Source organism: Suricata suricatta, chromosome 11, assembly GCF_006229205.1.
Source record: "Suricata suricatta isolate VVHF042 chromosome 11, meerkat_22Aug2017_6uvM2_HiC, whole genome shotgun sequence".
NCBI lineage: Eukaryota > Metazoa > Chordata > Mammalia > Carnivora > Herpestidae > Suricata > Suricata suricatta.
This window is the reverse complement of record NC_043710.1, coordinates 54,279,427-54,299,162: the sequence shown is the minus strand read 5'-3', so window position 1 is coordinate 54,299,162 and position 19,736 is coordinate 54,279,427. Positions and strand designations below refer to the sequence as shown.

Here is a 19,736-nt window from a genome sequence, read left to right as displayed (position 1 = left end):
CTGAGCTCCAGGTAGCCCTTGTCTCTAGTCACCCCTCTATCCCACCTCACTCTCTTCTTCCAGGAAACCCGCTTCTCCCCTCCTTTGGGGACCTTCCCGGAGAGTCCCACTCACGCGCTGGAAGGGCGGGAGCCACTCAGAGGCTGCACTCAGAGGATGGGCGGGTCTCACCTGAGCGAGGCCCCGCCCCTAACTCTCTCTACCACCAAAACTGGATAATCAAACCAGGCACCTTCCATAATATTGTACTAACGTAGTATGGTGACAGATGGTGACTACACTTATCGTGATGAGCATTTTGTAATGTATGTAATTGCCGAATCACAATGTTGTACACCTGAAACTAATGCAATAGTGTATGTCGACTGTTCAGCACTAAAACAAAACAAGCCCCTCCGAGGGCTCCCAGGAGGATTAGAGATAATATATGCCCCTGGGTCTCAAAGTGTGGTCCGTGGGCCAGCAGCAGATGCAGCCGCAGCTATAAATGTGTTGGAAAGGAAATTCTTGGCCTCATCCCAGGTGTACTGTATCAGGAGCTCTGGGAGTGGGAGGGTGAGGCCAGCGAACTTTATGGTAGCCAGCCCTCCAGGGGATGCTGGTGGGCACAGACGTTTGAGAGCTAGCACACAGCAGGTGTTTGAGAAAGGTGCCATCCCTTTCCCCAAGCCTGATGGCCCAGTCAAGCCAGTTTGACATTTGTGCTCATCCGACTGTGGCCTGGGTCTCTGTCCTGCCTCTTCCTTCTGATCAGGTCTCCCAAGGATCATCAAGCCTCCTTTCCCTATTCTCTTGCTCCTGGTGCAGCCCAGCCTTGTTGAGGAGAGGTCTTGGGGTGCAAGACCTAGCGCCCACGGGCAGCTCTTCTCTGAGTATTTAAGGCATGTGTGTCTGTTAGAGGCATTTCTTGGGCAGGTGGGAGCCAAGGAAGGGAGGAGGGATGGCCTCTTGTTCTCCCTTGACATCTCTTAACTCTGCAGGGCTGTGGTCATGCTGTGAGGGCTGGCTGGGAGGAACTGCACAGTCAGGTCGGGGTGCTGGAGCTCAGGCCGAGCACTGAAGCCCAACCAAAGGGGGCTTCCATGCTCTGAGCCCCCTGAAGGCTTCCTCTGGGGAAGTTCTGTCAGTCACCCTCATTCAGCAGCTTGGCTTGTCAGTGCTGGGCCCAGAGATGGACAAATTCTTCTTTGCCCTAGAAGGGCCCCATTCTCCAGGAAAATAAGAGACTGCAGGTATAGATCACCAAAACAGGGGTCAGGAAGCAGGAGAATGTAGATGGCATCTGCCCTGGCACCCTCATTTCTCCCATTATGGGCTGTCCACCTGGGTCCCTCCCATTCTGTGGGTACCCATCATGGGTCAGATGCTCTCTCTCCAAATTTTCAAGGAAGACTCCTTGGAGGTTTGCAGGAGGAGTGGGTGGGGGCTGGAGTGTACAAGGGAGAGGTGGGAAGAGGAGCCATCTGAGAGGGGAGAGGACTTGGGGGTGGGAACAGATGTTGAAAATCATGGGGATGTTACAGGAGAGCAGTCTTTGACAGAAATGGGCGTCAACTAAGAGAGGCATGGAGAGAAGAGAGACTCACTTAGAGAGATTGGGAGAGACAGGGCCTGAGAGAAACACACAACCCAAAGAGAAGGAAAGAAGGATAGAGGCAAAGACGGGCTCCAAGGTCCTGGGGATCTTGAAGGACACCCATGCTTCAGAGAAGGGAATACCAAGGCCCACAGAGAAAGAACCCCCCCTCCCCCAGGATACACAGGAGAACCTAGCACAAGAGAGTTGGATGAATCAGTCCATATGGCCAGTCCTAGTAATACAGCTTGAGTCTTGGGAGGGATCCAGCCATTGGGTTTGATTCTGTTACCTTGTAGCCCACCAAGAGGGGGCACTGTGAGGCTTCCTTCCACAGAGGAAGGGGTGGGCTCTAGGTTCCAGGCAGTGGGGAGAGCAATGAGCAATAGAAGGGTTTAAAGAGGTGGGAAAAGACATAGAGACTCATGAAGACGAGACAGCAGGGCAGCTTGTGACAGGGACACTGACCCTCAAGATGGGCATCAGTCTCTGCACAGGTAGCACCAGAAGGGCTAAGGCCATGATCTCTGGCTTTATATAACCCTAGGCACTAAGAAGGAGTCAGAAGTAATTTAGTCTAGATGCTTCCCCCCACTCAAACACATGCCAATCTAGCCACAGTACTGGGTCCAGAAGAGCCCTGACTCATAACAGACTCCCCTTTCTTGGTACCTGGGTTGAAAGACTGACTAGTGCTCTCAGAGTGGCACTGTCTACGGTGCTGACTGGCCTATCTCCAAACACAGAGCTGCAGGTAGGAAACCAGAGAAAGCAGGAAGGCTCCATCCATCCATCCATCCATCCATCCATCCATCCACATACCCATCCACACATCCTCAATGAACTAAACTATAAAACCATAGAACTATGTTGCAGAGCAGGAAGAGACCATTTTTACTAATGAGGAAACTGAGACTCAGAAGAGGAAAGGGGCCTGCTAAGGCCACAAAGTTTCTGTAGTCAATCTGGGACAGGACTGGAAACTGTTGCTGTTTTCTACACACCACAAATTGTCCCCTGGGGTCTGGGAAATTGCCTGGTTGTTATGCTGATATTTATATTGGTGTTTGTTCAAAAACAAAAAAGCTGAGAAGGCAGGAAATGTGACCTCCTTCACTCCACTCTGAGCCTGGGCTCTGTGTGTGTGTGCATTGTATATATGGTTGTGTTTTTATCTGTGTGCGTGTTTGTGCGAGGCTGTGTACATGCATGTTGGAAAGAGCCGTGCGCATTCTCAGCTGCTCCACGGATTCTGTCTTCCCTTCACGGAGTCAGCCGTTCTGCTCTCTGAGCCCTTGCATCATGGGCTTTGGAATTTGAGCTATTTCCTTCCCTGAGTGGATGCAGTGGAGGTAAAGTTGCTTGGAGATCTGGACCGGGGGGTTCTGGGAGGAGGTGGCATTTGAGCAAGGCTTGAAGTCCCCTTTGAGAGTCAGGTATGAGAGTGGTCTTCCCAGCACCCCTATTCCTGGGGTTGGCTGGGTAGGGCTGGGCCAGGAGGTAGATGGACAGAGGATGCCAGGCAGAGAGCCTCGGGCTTCATCGTCCATGTCTGCTTCCTGCCCACTCTGGCCAAAGACACTGGCCAAGGATGTGAAGCACTTTTCTGCCGCTGCCCCAACTCTCCCCAAGTTTCCTTTCCTGTGCCCCAGTCACCACCATTATCCTGCCTTAGTCTGAAAAGTCATAGAAGGCTGACCGATCTGAACAAAGGCCAGACAGGCACCCACCAATTCTAGTAAAGGATAGGTCAGGGCATCCCCCAATCCCAGTAAAGGGCAGGTGGAGGTGCCCACTAATTGGAACAAAGGACAGACTATTCTCTCTAAGCCCCCTGGGGAGGGAGCTGGGGGTCAGGTACAGAGCAGGAGCCAGACTGGGGCTGTACAGGCAGAGACTCAGCTGTGGACCTGGCTCTGCCTGATGGGTTGGCTGACCACGAATGGGACATTGCTTCTCTTTGAGTCTTAGTTTCCTCATCTGTCAAATGGGAAGACTTAGCGGTCCCAAGACTGTGGCTTTGAAAATTTCTCCCCCCACAGCAGAGCTTGGCCCCTCATCTCCAACTTCCATGGCAAAAACTTAATCAAATTGCACTGGAGGTCAAGGCCCCTCGGGGCTCAGCTCATCTACCCTCCACCTCCTAAACCCCCCACCTCCAGGCAGGAACAGACATAAACCAGGACCACCGTTAGGGGTCCTGCTCTGGGAGCCTCAGCCTGAGTTGGCAGACTTCATTTGGGGATTATTTGGGACATGAGCCCTTTCTCCCTTCTTTAGTCTCTAGAATTGACCTTGAAAGGTCTCGAAAGACTAGCCTCCGTGTGTATTGCATGTGCAGCTGTTACTAAGCCCTGGCCCTGTGAATACATAAAGAAGTAGCTGCACCTGTATGTATGCCTGGAGCATGCCTGAGGGCATGCTGGGTGTTTCTGCAGAGATGCGGAAAGTCTGTGGCTGTGTGGCCAGATACAGGGGGTGCTGAGGGTGTGTGAACTGGAGTGAGGTGTGCCTAAGGGTTAAAGGACAATCAATCCAATTTGGGGATCATAATGTTTGGAATCAGCAGCTTCTACTGTCCAAGGACAGAAACGGATCTCTGTGACCAAGATGTGCTCATCCTTGAGCAGTGGGAGGGGTCAGCGGGAGGCTGGGGTTTGGGGAGAGCAATGCCAAGTGAACATTCAGGGAGAAAGTCCACTGCTGCCACCCATTCCTGGGAACACAGGACTGGGTTGTCATGGCAATGAGGGAGAAAACCAAAGCCAAGAACACGCAAGGGTGAAATCTGTAGCTAAAGCCTGGACCCCAGTGCAGGACTCTCCTCTGTGGCCTCTCTGAAAAATGGGCACTTAGTCCATTCTTTCACATCCTTAGGGTTAGGCAGCTCGCTTCCTCCCTCTCTCCTGATGACCAATGCCTATGTAGCATGACTCTGCCTAGAAAGAGGTCCTTCATCACACTGGGCCAAGGCCAGCCTTTTTTAAGCCTATAGGTCTCCAGGCTCTCCCTGGGGCCACAGAGTCCTGTCCCCCACTCAGGAGAGCCTGAAAGATTAGAGCCAAAGATTGTGACCCATGGGTCTGCTCTTCTGTAGGCTGGGCACCCCCAGGTTCTCCAGTCTCAGTCACATGCAAGACTTGGTTTCTAGTTCCCTCCTTACATGGGTCACCTGTGAATGAGTCTCCTCTTGTCCTCACATGGGACACAAAGTGCTGGGATAATCTAATCAGCTGATAGAGGTGGGGGAACTGTCATCTTCCCTATTCAGGTTAACAGATCTTTATTAACATGGCCTGCGGTGTCAGCATTTTAATTTATTACCAGCTGCACATACACTATGGGCTCATGCTAAGCTTGTGGTTCACTAAGACCCTCAACCTCATAAAATTTTTATATGCATGGGGGCTAAGCCATGTCACCTTCTTCCTACAGTTAACCATTTTGCTTTTTGAACACAGACCCAGCCATCCACAGAAAGAAACTTCAAGGGCTTGTGGGAGGGCATGGCTGAGTGGATGTTATGAGTCATGAGCCTGCCTTGGCCCTGGATTCTCTGTTCCATTACCTTTCTTTTTGATCCCTGTGGCTTGGCCAAGTTCATAGAGTGAGAAGCATGGACCTTTCCTCTGTTCCGGCTCTCCAAGGACAAGGCCTGTTCCTGGGATTGGAAAGCTGTGAGGCAGTCAAGGCTGACTTCTCCTTCCCCTGCTATCTTGCCAGGGGCTGGCCCAACTGTATTTTTCTCACCTTGTGGGCTCATGCACCCCATGGGCTCTCGTACTCCCAACCCAGGATTCAAATTGGGGTTTTACTTGTTTGCTTGTTTTGCTTTGTTTTATTATGAACGATTGTGCTTTCCCAACTATGCCAGAGTTGTTCTTGACTAAAGGGTGAGAGGCCTGGAAGCTAATCTAAACTTTACCTCTTGACTCACTGTGAGCATTTGCTAAGCCCCTGGCCCTTCCCTGAGCCCCCTTTTCCCATCAGTAAGATGAGTGGACCTGGATACTCTAGGGCCTTAAGACTTGTTGGATTCTGAGATTTTAAGATCCTGGGATTCAAGTGTCTGAGAGCCTTGTGCTGGGAGTTTGTGCTAATAGCTGCCTGGGCAGATGCGGCTGCCCTGCCCACCCAGAGAAAGCCCTCACTGCCCTTTTCTCTCTTCCAGGATGCTTTGCTGAGCCTGGGTTCTGTCATCCACATCACAGGCTTCCAGCGGGCTGTCAAGGAGGCTCTCTCAGCTGTGCTCCCCAAAGTGGTAGGTGCCTTGCCCCACGCTTCCCTCACCCCCCAAACCTTTGCCCAGCTCCTTGCTGTGTGCCTCACACAGAGCTGAGAAGGAAGGAAAAGGAGGGTCCCTGCCTACAGGATTCTCATAGGGAAGGGAAGGTTTAGGTAAGCGTTCTGAGAGGACATCCTGGGAGAGAAGGGCTGAAGCTAAGTCCCAGAGAATTAACTTGCATAGGAATTCTGGAATGTCAGAGACACAAAAGGACTCAGAGCTTAGTTGGAAAGATCGTGTCTCAGGTAATGGAAAGGATTCTCCTAGGATAATAACTGGAACCTGGTGGAGTCAAGTGGACTTTGAAATATATAGCTGAGGGGTTGAGGGTAGACATGTGGAAGAACTTCCTTGATGCCAGGTCCCGTCCCAGAGGTGCTGGAATGAGGCTCAGCTTTATTGAGGGGGTCGTTGAAGTGTCCTGCCTGGAGATAGGAGGCTGGGCAAGATGACCTCTAGAAACCTTTAGGCTTCTCTCGGACTTGTCCCAACACCCAACACCTGGATAATTGCAGATTGGAGGTGGGTGGAGGGTGGCTGCTTAGAACCTGGTCCCCTTGGCTGTCTGGGCTCAGAGTGCCTTGGTAAGGGAACGCTGCCCCTCCTGAGTTGCCCCCCAGTCATTTCCCAACCTGGCTCCAATGGCTACTGCTCACACCTTAGGCAGTAGGATAAGTAAAATTGTCCTCAAGACCTGAAGCAGCACTATCTCAGCTGCCAGCCTGGTAGGGGGAAGGGGGGTGTGGTCTGAACCAGCCGAAGGAGCACTGAAGACTTACTGGAGGAAGAGATGCCTCTACTGGGTCCCCATAGCCTGGAATCCCCTCTCCCTTACTCAAGACCCCAGCCAAAGTCAGCCTCTGCCAAAACATGACACCCTCCACCCCCACTTCCACCCCTGCAAGTTTATCATATCTGAATCTACTTGATGGATGAACCACTACAGTCCCAGAGAGGGAGGGTAGCTCACCTGAGGTCACACAGCATGACAGGGACAAATGGGGCTAGGCTCCTAAGCATCCCCATTCTCTCTCCTCAGCTCTGCCTTCTCCAACCTTCTAGAAGTTCAGAGCTCAGGAGGAGGGCTAATGAGTGAGCTTTATTGAGGGTGAAATTGGTAGGAAGTGGGTGGTGTATTTGAGCCCAAAAATAAATCCTCCCAGAGAAGGATAGGACTGAGGCAACATCTGGCCTGGGGTGGAGAAACATCTGGAAAGGAGGGGGTGGAGAGGTTAGCAGGTCAGCATCTGTAAGGCTGCCCTGGGTCCCTCTGTGGCCACTGAGCCTGCCCTGGGAGGGGTAAGGAGGAGGTGACTGACTAGATCTTCATAGACAGGGTGCCTGCTGGTTTTGCTGGTCTAGATGCCCTGTGCTGGATTAGCTGTATTCCCAAAACTGGGGGTTTGGAAGACAGCTGTGGTCCAGGCAGTTAGGTTCCTGGGACAAGGGGACATGTCTCATCCAAGAGACCTGTATGAGCCAAGGAAGCCCTGACTCTGGGCAGCCCTGGTTTAGTTGCATAGAGGGTCTCAGTCCTTCGCCCTTCACCCAAGAGGGGTGGGGAGATGGGAGGTGTGATCCGCACCCAGGGTGGGTGGGTAGGTGAGAGGTCTGGTCTGCCCCCAGGGAGTGGGGGCTGGGATGGGGGGAGCATCTTGCCTGTCCCCAGGAAGTGGGGGGAGACGGGAGGTCTGCTTTGCCCCCAGGGAATGGGATAAGATAGGTCTGGTCTGCCCCCAGGGAGTGGGGGCAGGAGGGGGTGGGGTCTGCTCTGCCCCCAGTGAGGGGTTGGGAGATGAGGGTGTCTGCTCTGCACCAGGGAATGGAGGTGTTGGGGTGGGGGAGATGGGAGCTTCGGTCTGCCCCAGGGAGTGGAGGGGGAGAGGAGATGGAGGTCTGTGCTGTCCCCAGAGGAGGGAGGGGAGATGGAGGTGTCTGCTTTGCTCCCACGGAGGGGTGGGGTGACGGGGGAGGGGTCTCCGTACTCCCCCTCATTGAGGAGAGCCTCTGGCACCTGGCTTCCTCATCAGCACCCATTGTGGCAGGCAGCCCCGAATGCAGATGGTACTGATGTGTCTGAAATGGTTCCCTCCTTCTCTCCAATAAACTCGGCTAATTTTAACCCAGAGGGCTGAGAGTGAGGGGGTGGGAGACAGAGGGACATCCGGAAGTGATGGGGATCTGTCCTCCCTGGCTCCCCACCCCTTGTGTACCCACCTCTCTCTGCCAGGGCAAGACTCTCTGTGTGACCCTGCGTGCAGGGTGGTCTCTTAACCTCTTTGGGCCAAATCCTGCAGCAACCCCCCCCCCCCCCACCGCCCCCGCAACCTGCCCAGGCTGCTGCAAGGACTGGAGGACGAGAAGGAGGCTGGATATAGATGAGCAGAGGCCTCCCTCCCACTGAATTCTCTGTCCCTGACCTCCCAGCCTAGGTCCTTACCCCAGAGGACAAGGGGCCCCCAGGCCTGGTCTGTGCCTTCCCTGTCACTCTTCTCAGGCACTATCATCTCCAGCCCCACCACCAATGAACTGGCTCAGGTTTTCTGGAAGCAGGGTGGGAGCAGCCAAAGACAACAAGAGTGGCTGGCAGGAAGGGCCGCTGCTTCAGCTGAGAGGGATTCCAGGCATACTGGCACACTTACTACAAGGGGGCCTTCCGTGCCTCACTCCAGTGTCATCTCCTCCAGAAGCCCTCCCTGATAGCAGCTGCGGAGAGAAGAGCCCTCCCTCCCCCCACCATGAAAACAGAGCCCCTCAGGATACTTAGCTGGGTGTGTGGGTGCCCTACAGGGTCTTCTGGGCAGCACTGGCCCTGCTGGATCTCCTTCCCCTGCCCCAGAGTGGGGAAGGTGGGGCTCTCAGTGTAGCTGGGCTGAAGAAGTTGGTTATGGATCTCTCCGGGTGGCCAGTCCTGCCTGGAGGGGATGTAGATTTTTCACCCATGGGTCAGTGAGGGCAACCACTTCTGCCAAGATGTGGCCTGAAACCGAGGCCAAGATGGCTCTGGGCCCTTGGGGAAGGCAGATTGACAAGCTGAAGACTTGACGAGCTTCGAAGAGAGCTTTGATCTCCCTCTGGGGAGTAATCACTCCAAAATATGCAGCTGCTCCTCTCTCAGGGCTCACAGAGTCTCCCACTGTTCGTAGGCACTGCTGACCCTCCTGTGTCCCCTGCTTCCACTGTCAGTTCCACAATTGCCCTGTGCTCTTTACACTGCTCACCTGCCCCTTAGCCCAGAAGCCACTCTTCTATGCCTCACCCACTCCCAGAATGTGTCTAATTTTTACTGTAGTTACAGCTGTAAGGTCACTTCCTCCGGGAAGTCCTTCTGGCTTGAGTCACAGTGTATGGTTTCTTGTAGAATTATTTGTGTCTCTGAAGTAGGAAGGAGCCTTCCAGGGCATTCGGAGCCCCTCTTTCCATACAACCCTGAGTAGACGATTCAGTTGTTTGTTGAGGCTAGAGTCCCAGCAGGAAATATCTTGGGGTGGATGGCGGGTGGGATTTGTCTGCACCTTCAGCCCTTTAGACTTTCTCCCCAGAACTTTGGATTTGGGGAGACAATAATGCCTGCAGGGTCATCGGTCACTGCCCGCCCAGAGAACCCCCTCCAAGAGAAGAGAGCGAGGTATAAGTTCATAAGGGACTTTTTCCACCCTGGCTACATGTTAGAATCACCTGGGGAGTAAAAACAAACAAATGCTGGCGCCCACTCCTAAAAGACCGTTGACCTTGTCCCCCAGATCTGTGTCTGGGCTGGGACAGGGCGGTTGGGAGGGCTCTCCACAGGGTCTCATGAGTGCCTTCTGTCCTAGGAGACTGTCTACACCTACCTGCTGGATGGAGAATCCCGCCTGGTGTGTGAAGACCCCCCCCACGAGCTGCCCCAGGAGGGGAAAGTCCGGTGAGCCATTCTGCACCCCATTGCCTCTAGCACACTCAAGCATCTCAGGCCTGGGGGACCTTCCAAAGTCATCCAGCCTGATCTCCCCCACCTGACCTTGACCTCAGCTTCCCTGCCAGCTGGGGTTCCTTGGCTGGGTCATTGACACCCCCCAGAGGGGAGAAGCAATGTCCTTTCTCATTCTGTGTTGGGGCAGTAGATGGTGCAGGGAAAATGCCAACTGGTAGATTTTCTTCTAGAAACCTGGAGAGCTCTTCTAAATTCTGCAGCCTCCTCAGAGCCCAGTCTCAGAAGGTCAGGGCTGCAGTTGATCAGTTAGAACCCAGCAGGCTATGAGAACTGCCTGGGAAGTTCTCACTGAATCACAGAATGCTGGACCTGCAGGAGCACATGGTGTCAGCCTGGAATCTGAGAGCAGGGAGATGGAGATCAGAGACGGTGTCCCTCTGTGAATTCTGAGCCTCACCGCCTGGGTTCAAATCCCAGTTCCCTTTTACTGGCTGTATAACTAGGGCAAGGTACTCAACCTCTCTGTGCCTCCGTTTTCTTGTTTGTAAATGGCGGTAATAATAGTGCTTATCTCTTAGGGTTATTGAGGGAGAATTAAATGAGCTTAACATAAGCACTTAAAACTACATCCACAAGAAATGCTAAATGTCTGGTTTAATTTTTGTTATGATAGAATGTTGGAATCGCTGACTTTAGGAACACCAGGCTCCAGGCTCTATGGTTCCCTGATACCTCCGAGCCTATTGAATTCAGCCTCCTTATCTTCCAGATGGGCAAACACCATGAGACGTGTCCAAGGCCACATACCTGGTGTGAGACAGAGGCAGGCCTGGGACACAGTCTCCTGGCTCCTGGCCATTTGGGAGACAGCGATGGGAAGTGGAGCTTGTCAGATGAGAAAGTGTTGACAGGCAAGAGTGCTGGTCCAGAGCAAAGCAGGCCATGGAGGACGTGGCCACACTGCCTTGTAAGCACTGCAGGGCCATCATGGGCCCAGGGAGCACTAGGCTGGGAGCTGAGGGCTGAGTGGGCACCAGTGGGGGTGTTACTAGAAGGGAGGGCTTTTCCAACAGGCCAAGTGGTCCAGCAATGTGGCTTTTTCAGGTGGTAGCTGAGGCTGGCAAGACACGCTTCTTTCACAGAAGCCATGGAAAGAATTGCTGTTAGGGATGCCAGAGGTTCCTGAGGCTGGGGACCTGGGTGGTTTTGAGGCCCCTCCTAGTACCTGGGACCCTGGATTCCTGGATGCTGGCTTCTCTCCAGCCCCTCCCCATGGAAGGGGCTGGTGCCTCTCCAACAACCTAAGAGCTTTCCCAACTCCTGTTCTCCTATTTGGTTCCCCCATGGGGTGGGTGGTGGGTGACACTCTCCCCTTCAGTATCCCCTGACCCCCCTACCCCACAACTACTTCAGACTCAGTAAAACTTTTGGAAAAGGTCCCAAAGAGAAGAGAAGGAAAGGAAAGGAAAAGAAAAGAAAGGAAAGGAAAAGAAAGGAAAGGAAAGGAAAGGGTAGGAAAAAGGAAAGGAAAGGGTAGGAAAAAGGAAAGGAAAGGGTAGGAAAAAGGAAAGGAAAGGAAAGGAAAGGAAAGGAAAGGAAAGGAAAGGAAAGGAAAGGAAAGGAAAGGAAAGGAAAGGAAAGGAAAGGAAAGGAAAGGAAAGGAAAGGAAAAAGGAAAAAGGAAAAGAAAAGAAGAGAAAGGGAAGGGAAAGAGAATGTTCCAATGCAATTGACCCAGAGTTCAGTGGGGATGGGGAAGTGAGCGCCTGCTGGGAGACAGGGCTCAGAAATCAGAGGAGTCAGAGGAGGAGAGGCTGGTGAGGGGCAGGAGGGGTGAGGCTGCACACATCTCAGAGGACACAGATCAACGCTCCTTCAGTCCAGTAAGGACTGGGGGTGAAGGTTTACGTCAGTCCTGTTTTCTGAAATCTGTGCTATGCTTGCCCCCTCTGTGTCTGATGTTGAGCTCACTCCCTAGGCAAGGGCTAAGGCCTAGCTAGGTATGTGGAAGAGGGAAGAGCACTGGAATGGGAGTCGGATAGGCCTGGATCCTACCCTGGTCCCATTACTGCCTCCCTGTATCCGTTTCCAAGCCTGTTTTCTTATCCCTAGATCAGAAATAAGAGGAGGACCTGTCTTTTGGTGTAATGAAGTGATAAATGCCCAGGTGCTTAACCCAGTGCCCAGCACACAGTCAGAGAGCTCAGTGATTGCTGGTTGCCCTCCACCCCCAAGTCTCAATTTCCCCATCCGGGTGAACTTGAGAAAATTACTTCCCTTCTTGCTTCAGTCTTTTTCTATAAAATGAGTGGGGCTTGGTGCAGGGTCCTTCCAATGGTGACCTCTTGCAGTTCTGGCCCCAGCAGGACACCAGGCACCTGCCTTGGGCTAAGGCTGAGGCAGCACCTAGTGAAGGGGGCACCGCTCCGGGAAACCCTGGAGGGCTGGCAGAACTGGCAAACAGCAACAGGTGTGAATAGAGGTGGGTCATAAAGACAGATAAGGACCTAAGAGAAGGGGCAGGGGACAGGCTCAGGGTGGTATGAGAGAGGAGGGGAGACAGTCCAAGGGGCAATGGGGAGGCCCCTCCTGCCACTGCCCCCCACCTCTCTGTGGGCTCGCAGGTGCCCAGTTTCATCCTCACAGCGTGTTTCGGCTTCCCTGCTCCCTCACGCTGGCCCATGCCCTCTTCTCCGTAGCAGAGCCCTTCCCTATGTGGCTCCAACTCACCCAGCCGCATCTCTCTCCTCTCCCGCAGCCCAGCTGGAGGCGCTCTGGGAGGCCTGCTCCATAGTTCCCTGCATAAGGAAGATCCAATTTCCAGAAAAGGTGTCTGGCCATGCCAGCCTCCCTCAGAGATGGGTCTTTCCACAGCAGAAACACGGGCTGGGAGTCAGGAGACCCGGGATCCAGGCCGATGTCCTGCGATTGCACCGGGCCTCTGTCCATTCCTGAAAGACAGTAAGGCGGACGCTGCCAGGCCTGAGGGCTAGTCCAGTTCTGAATTCCAAGGGCTGGAGGGGAGAGCCTCCTGGAAGTCTTTGTCTCCCTCAGTCTCCCCAGCTATTTCAGTCCCCACCCCGGCCGCCTTCCTCTTCTCATTGTGTCTCCTGTCATCTTGAAGCTTCTCGATACCCAATGCTGAGTGCATGATGTCGGGGGCCTTTCGGCTGCCACGGGGACACCACCCACACCCACCCCAGCTGCTTGTGTCCCTCAGCGACCATTTGGGGGTCCCAGCAAACCTGACATGTTCCTTCCTCAGAGCAGACCTGGTCCTCTTTTACCACAGAATCTGTGTGTTCCTCTAATTTGTCTCAAAGGACACAGAAAAGAATCTCTTCCCATCTCCAGAGTCTCATATTCTGGTAGAGGTGGGGGGGAGGGGAGGGTCCAGGCTCTGGCCTGAATCCTAATTTGTCTCCAAAAGAAATGAAAGGTCAGAGAGAGATTGAGGCCATGGGAGGTGGGGTGGGGTGGGTGCTCAATAAAGGGGATGGGGACTCACTAAAGAAGGGGCTCAGAGGAGTGGAAGGGGGCCTGGGCACTCAGCTCTTTCCAGACCATTGACCCTACCAACAGAGAGCCTTTTTTTCTACTCTTGCCACTAAACAAATAATTGTTAAAGGGACGGAGCCATCATAAAGTCCACACCCGTTCCTCTTCTCACTCTGTGCCCATCTGTCTTTATTGTCACTGGGGCAGCCATGACCACCCAGGCACCAGGGCTGAGTCATTAGCCTTCAACCTGGACAGCTGGCCCCTGGGCGTGGAGTTCCGTCACCCCGACCATCAGCTTGGCAGGGGGAGGTAGGAGGCTGGAGTCGTTAGGAGGGGAGATGAGGCAGGGCAGAGGGTCCTAAGTTGAGGGAGGAGCCATTGGCATGTGAGCATAGACAAAGCCCCCACCCTCTTCTGGGTTGAGGAGACTCAGCCTGGGCCCTCCCCTTTTCCTTCCAGACTGCGGTGTCTTTAAAACCTCCAGGGGAACAACAGTTTTGGGAAGGGTGAAGCAGAGGAAAAGGGCTTGCATGGGGGTAGGCTGAGGTGAGCATGGCCCACTGCAGACCTGCCTGGCCAGGCCAGGGAGGGCAGGTTGCAGAGCAAGATGCCAAGGTCAAGGACTCCTGAGGGTTTAACCCTCTGGGAGGCCCCAGGGTTCAATGAGAGATCTGGGCTTGGTCAAGGTTGATCTGCCCCAGCCCCACCTCTCCTCCACTGACCAGGCACCACTGAGACCAGAGGCTCTCCCTGAGAGGAGGTTTCTAGTCTCTCAGTTTCTCCCTCTGTAGTGAGAGTTTTATGCAGCAGCTAAACCGATCAGCCTGAAAGCAAACCTGCATTCACCTTCCACTGCTCAAGTCCTCCTGGAGCTCCCACTGCCCTCAGGATCATGCCCAGCTCCTCAGGGCTCTCTCTAGTCTTGCTCCAAGCTGTCCAGACACACAACCTTCTTGCACTTGGACCCCCAGCAGACACACGTTCTTTCTCTCCTCTGAGCCTCTACACAGGCAGTTCCCTTCAAGTCTGCCTTGACCCATCTCAGCATCACCTCCTCCAGGAAGCCTTCTCTGACACTAATTTCACGGAGAACAGTTGTGAGAGATGCATGGGAGATGATTCACTCATTGGATGGGGGAGGTGAGGAAGAGGGAAGTAGCTAGGACAGTTTGTGGACAAGCCACAGGGGACCTGGTGGATGGTTGTGCCATTTTATGGTGGTGGAGAGAATAAGTTCAGGTTGGGATTGGGTGCCTTTTACAACCTCAGGGACATCCAGGGCAGGCTACCAGGAGGCCTTTGGGTATCTGGGGTCTGGAGCTCATGAGAGTGAGGGCTAGAGAGTCATGGGGCCATGAGCACAGAGGAGGGAGTTTTGTGCAGAAAAGAAGAAAAGCTGAGGACAGTTTCCTTCATCAGTTTCCTGGGGTGTGGGGTAGGGGGCAAAACCAAGGCAGCCCCTGGTTGGGGCAGGGTTGGGGGACGAGAGGTGTCAGGGGTCAGAGAGATGAAGCTGCGGCACTTGCTGACCAGCAATGGAGGGACCAGCACCACCTTGTGGTTGTCCAATAACCGGGCTGTGCCAGGCCAAGAGGCTGGGTGGGTTCAACAAGAGGGGGTTTGCCTGAGGGTCACCAAGGCCTATCTCCATGAAGACCCAGCCTTTATCAATTTAGTCACCAGGAAAGATGGCTACATTGCCCTCTTGTCACCCTAGATTCCCATTCCTTCATGGAGTGACTGGACAGCGCAGAACTGGGGCCTAGCACGCAAGGAGCTTAGTAGTCCAGAGGGTGAGGGCTAGAAGGTGGGAGTCACCACTGGTTCTTGTAGATTCTGAATCAAGAGGCCAGGAGTGAATGGATCCAGTTCAGAATGCTGCGTTATCTGTACCCAGAAGCTCAACCTTTTAGTCCTCAGTTTCTCTAGAGGCTGTGACCTCCTAATCAGGAGACTTGTAGGCTGCCTCCTCTCTTTTCCTCGTCTGGCCTTTGCTTAGCTCCCCTTCATGACCCCACATGCACACACTGGAGTCCCAGCCCCCCAGGCTTGTCTTCTCTTCAGGCCAGGCAGTCCCTACAAACACAATTAAGTGGAGGCAGCATGAGGGATGAGGAACCCAGGACAATTAATCATCAGGGAATGATAGCTGGTGAAAAATCAAGCACTTTAAGCAGGAAGAGCTAGAGGCGTGGGGGACTGAGGAGGGTGGTATGTGTAGTGAGGGCAGAGAGAGACTCATTCTTCCTACACCACCTACCCCCCACTACCCCGCCATCACACCCATTGGAAACTCACATCCCCTCAGGTCTTGAGGAAAGTTCAAACACACCAGTTCTGATGCCAACTGCCTGGGTTCCAGAGTCAGGGTTCCCGACTCTACTACTTATTAGCCATGGGACCTGGGATTGGTTCCTATCTCCTAGTGCCTTAGTGTCTCCACCTGAAAATAGAAATGATGATAATATTTAGTTCATAGGATTGTTGGGAATTCTGAGTTAATCTCTATGAGTTGCTTGGACTGTGCATGGCACATAGGGAATGGAGAATAAACTTTGATTATGGCAGTTACCTCTGGACTCCTCCTATGCTTAGCACCAAAAATTGCTCTAGAATTTTTTTTTCTTTTTTCTTTTAATTAAAGTATAGTTGACATGCAGCATAATACTAGTTTCAGGTATATAGAATGGTTTTCTGAGGATTGAAATGGCTAGGATTCTCCCCTCCTCCACACTGTTTCTCCCTGGGAGGCTCAGAGAGGTAGACCATTTGCCCAAGGTCAAGTAGTAACCACAGCAGGATTTAACAGATGCAGTCCAGCTCTGAGCCCTTGCTTTACTGGCCCTGGGGGACCTGCGCTGGGCCCCAGGGTACTTTCGCATACCCACCAGCAAAAGGCACCAGAGGCCAATGGCTGCCTGCCCCTCCAGGTGGCAGGTCAGTGTTCCTATCTCTTTTATTTGTGTCCTCCTCATGTCCACTCTGTGGCTGGCCAGCTTGTCTAGATCCTTGCAGATGTGCAGAGCCCAGCCTGCTGTGTGTCCCCAGGTTGGGGTCTGCACCTTTTTGATTCAGGGACTAAGAGGTGGAATCACATCCTCTTTTCAGAGAGGCTCTGATCTCCCGGAAGAGATTGGGCTGCAATGGACTGGGTCCCTCGGACCTGCTGGGGAAGCCGTTGGCCAGGCTGGTGGCTCCACTGGCTCCTGATACCCAAGGTAAGGGCTGGGAACTGGGCAGGGGCAGGGAGGGACTGTGCCCTTGTCCCCTAGACCTTGTCTGTCTTCTATCCCTGTCCTCATCTCTCTGTCTCCTTCTTTCTCTTGCTTTGTGTCTCCAGCAATCCCTTCATCTAATTCTCTCTCTATTGTGCTACTAACCTCTCTAAGCCTCAATTTCCTGATCTGTAAAATGGGGATGAGACGACCTACCTTGAGGGGGTGTTTTGAGGAGGAGCAAATGAGATAGCGCATGTTAAAGGCCTGGCACATACTAGTGCTCAGTGGCCAGTAGCCATAATGGTCATGTGCTTATGTCTATTGCAAGATGGGCTGTGTTGTTGTCATGCTTTCTCTGTCATTGTCTCTGTTTTTCTTTCTCTTCCTCTCCACACCCCCTGTCCGCCATGTCTCTCTGCTTCGTATCTCAGTCTCTCTAGGTCTCTGTCCTCTGTCTCGATGTGGAAAGTGCACAAGACTGGGAGTCAGGAGACCTGACTTGCTGTGTGATCTTGGGCAAGTCACTTCCCCTTTCTGGACCTCAGTTTCCCAATCTGTAAAATAGGGGTCCTCAGCCTTACCTGCCTCCTGCTCTCTCAGGGTTGCTGGGGGTGGTCACAGGAGAGATGTAAAATGAGGGGGCTTCCTTCCATGCAGGGGACATTGCTGTGGTTGTTCTGTTGCTGCCTCAGGACCCCTCGTCTCTCTGGGTCTCTGGGTCTTTCTGTGTCTCTGTCCCGGCCTCGCTGTCTGTGTCTTTGTCTCCCTCCCTGGGCCTTGGCTCCATATCCCTGAGCCTCGTTGGCCCCACAGGACCACCTCATTGCCCTCTCCCCCTCAGTGCTGGTCATGCCGCTGGTGGACAAGGAGGCTGGGGCTGTGGCAGCTGTCATCTTGGTAAGAACAGTGGGGGGTGGGGTAGGGGGGGTGGAGACCAGGGGAAGGACAGTGGATGGAGCCTGTCTGGTGTGTGTGTGTGTGTGTGTGTGTGTGTGTGTGTGTAGAACAGCAAGCTGGGCTGGAGTTGAGGAAATGGGGTCTAGGAGGAGTCTGGGCTTCTCCCACACCCCAGCATTCTGCCCTTGAGTGGGCAGGACAAATTCACTGGCCTACTCAGCAGCTTTCAGAGACATGTACAAGCCTCTTTTGCACTTCTCAGCTCAATGGAGCTGTTGGTGCAACCCTGACCTTACTTCCTCTTTGGCATTCTCCCGCCTGGGTTGGGGGCCAGGAGCTGTATCCACAGAGGGCCTGAAAGACACTGAGGCATGATGGATGGACATGGCCCTGACAAGTGAGATAGTATGGGAAGGTCAGTGAGATTCCGGTGGCCAGAGCTCAGGATCAGGAGAGGAGGCCCACCGGAGAGGCTGCCTGGGAAGGCATCCAGCTCCGTGGCTGATCAGGGCGGGCTTCCTGGAGGGAGAGATGACGGGAAGGGGCTTTGTGGGAAGGGGGGATGCGAGGCCTGGGCAGTGCAGGTTGGGGTTGCAGTCAGGCAGGGAACCCAAGCCTGGACGCCCCCCCCTGCCCTCTGCTGCCCCCTGGCGGAGCTCACCGGGTGTTTGCTCCACCGGCAGGACTTGGTTGAGCCCGGTGGAGCTGGTTCAGCCACTCTTTCCTGCTCTCCCATACGGAGGTGGGCATTCAAAATCATTGTTCTGTCCTAGAAACCGAGGGTTAGCATCCCCAAATCGCTACTATTAGGGGTCCGCTTCCACCGAGGCGACCACCACCGCAATAAGGTACAGACGAGGGGGCACGGAAAGCTGAAGAGTGGGTCCTCATGAGCCCGTGGGACTCCTCCAGAGCTCATTAAAACGGATTAAAGGTTTCTGAGGCTCCTGACCTTTCCCGAGCTGCTGGCGGGGGAGGGCGGTGGGAGTCGGGGGCGGCCGCGGTGGGGGGCAGGAGGAGTGGAAGGAAGGAGTGCTTGGCTTGGTCTCCTCGGAGCCCCATCTGCCTGAGTGAGGGAGCCGCCGGCCCCTCGGTTTCTCCGGCAAGCTGCTCCCCACCCCCAGCTTCTGTTCCCGCAGGGGACGGATCTGCTGTTGGCACAGAGTTCTCAGCGCCGCTTCCCTCCCTCTTTTGGTCCCAATCTGTGCCAGAGCTGGTAGCTTGGAAGAGGACCAGGGCTAGGGGCAATGTGCAGAGGTGGGCAGTGGGAGGTGGTGGTAATTCAGTTCCCCACCTCTGCTGAGGGAGAAGGGTCTGGAGGTGCCAGGTTCTTGAGAAGGATTTCCTATGGAGGGGCCGTGAGGGCTGGGTCAGAAGGGCAGCAACTCCAACAAGAGGAACACGTTTGGAATTTGTTCATCTTGGCCCAGGTTGGGCTGGGAGTCCAGGCTTCCGCCTTCTTCTTGCGGGGAGAACAGCCTGTGTGTATATGTGTGTTGTGTCCTGGGAAGGCCGAGGGGCCACATTACTGAAATTTAACTCACCCTAGCAAAACCCTGCTCTAGGTATCCCGGCAGGGTGCAGGGAGTGGGGGGGCAGAAAGAGTGAGACCCATTTCTGCCTTCTAGAAGCTCAGTCTGAGGGAAGGCAGGCACAGCAGCAGGCTACATCTGGCCAAATGAAACAAATGCTGCTAGCAGGTGCTGTGGTGGCAGAGGCTGGAGCAACGAGAGGTGCCTCATGGTGGAGGCAGCATTTGAGTGGGGCTTTGGGGCATCGGGGAGTGGGTTGACAGGCAGAGAAGACCAGAAAGGGTATTCTAGGTGGAGGGAACAGCATGAGCCAAGGCAAGGTAGGGAGAAGGGTGTCTGGAAGAAGAGCTTGGTCCTGGTGAGGCTGAGGTGTGGAGTGTATGTGCTGTTGAACAAGATGCTACCTGGGCTTTGGCTGTTAGGAGTTCCTGACAACTATCTGTCCGCCTCCTCAAATACCCTGGGCAGTGAAGAGCTTTTTTTTTTTTTTTAAGAGCTCTTGAAAGGTATTTAGATTATTCACAGTCTGCCTCTACTCCAAGCCTGTGCCTCCCAAGTCAGGTAGAAATGAACTTCCCCAGGACAGCCCTCTCCCTCATGCATACACATCTGATGTGGATCTCACATCCTTCAGGAGGCAGCCCAGGTGGCCCCAGCCCTCCTAGCTGCTACCAGGTCCTCAGGGCAGAGGATACAAAGGGTAAAAGGAGTGCCACAGGGCAGATATTTTGGGAGGGCTGACTCACCAGCTACTTCCTCAACAAGCCCCATTCCCTTCTCTGAGTCTTTGTTTGCTCTTGGTATCCATCCTTCCA

At 53.9% G+C, this 19,736-nt stretch overlaps 1 protein-coding gene across 2 annotated transcripts in view; it reads left to right on the top strand.

Annotated features, from left to right (window-relative positions):
- The window catches only part of PDE2A (phosphodiesterase 2A), a 92,295-nt gene that overhangs the window by 55,092 nt on the left and 17,467 nt on the right, over window positions 1-19,736 (top strand). For both annotated transcript variants that reach the window (XM_029957509.1, XM_029957510.1), the window contains exons 3-6: window positions 5,748-5,837; window positions 9,677-9,765; window positions 16,383-16,492; window positions 17,334-17,389. In XM_029957509.1, coding sequence (XP_029813369.1) covers window positions 5,748-5,837; window positions 9,677-9,765; window positions 16,383-16,492; window positions 17,334-17,389 — 345 coding nt within the window. The remainder of the gene's footprint in view (window positions 1-5,747; window positions 5,838-9,676; window positions 9,766-16,382; window positions 16,493-17,333; window positions 17,390-19,736) is intronic.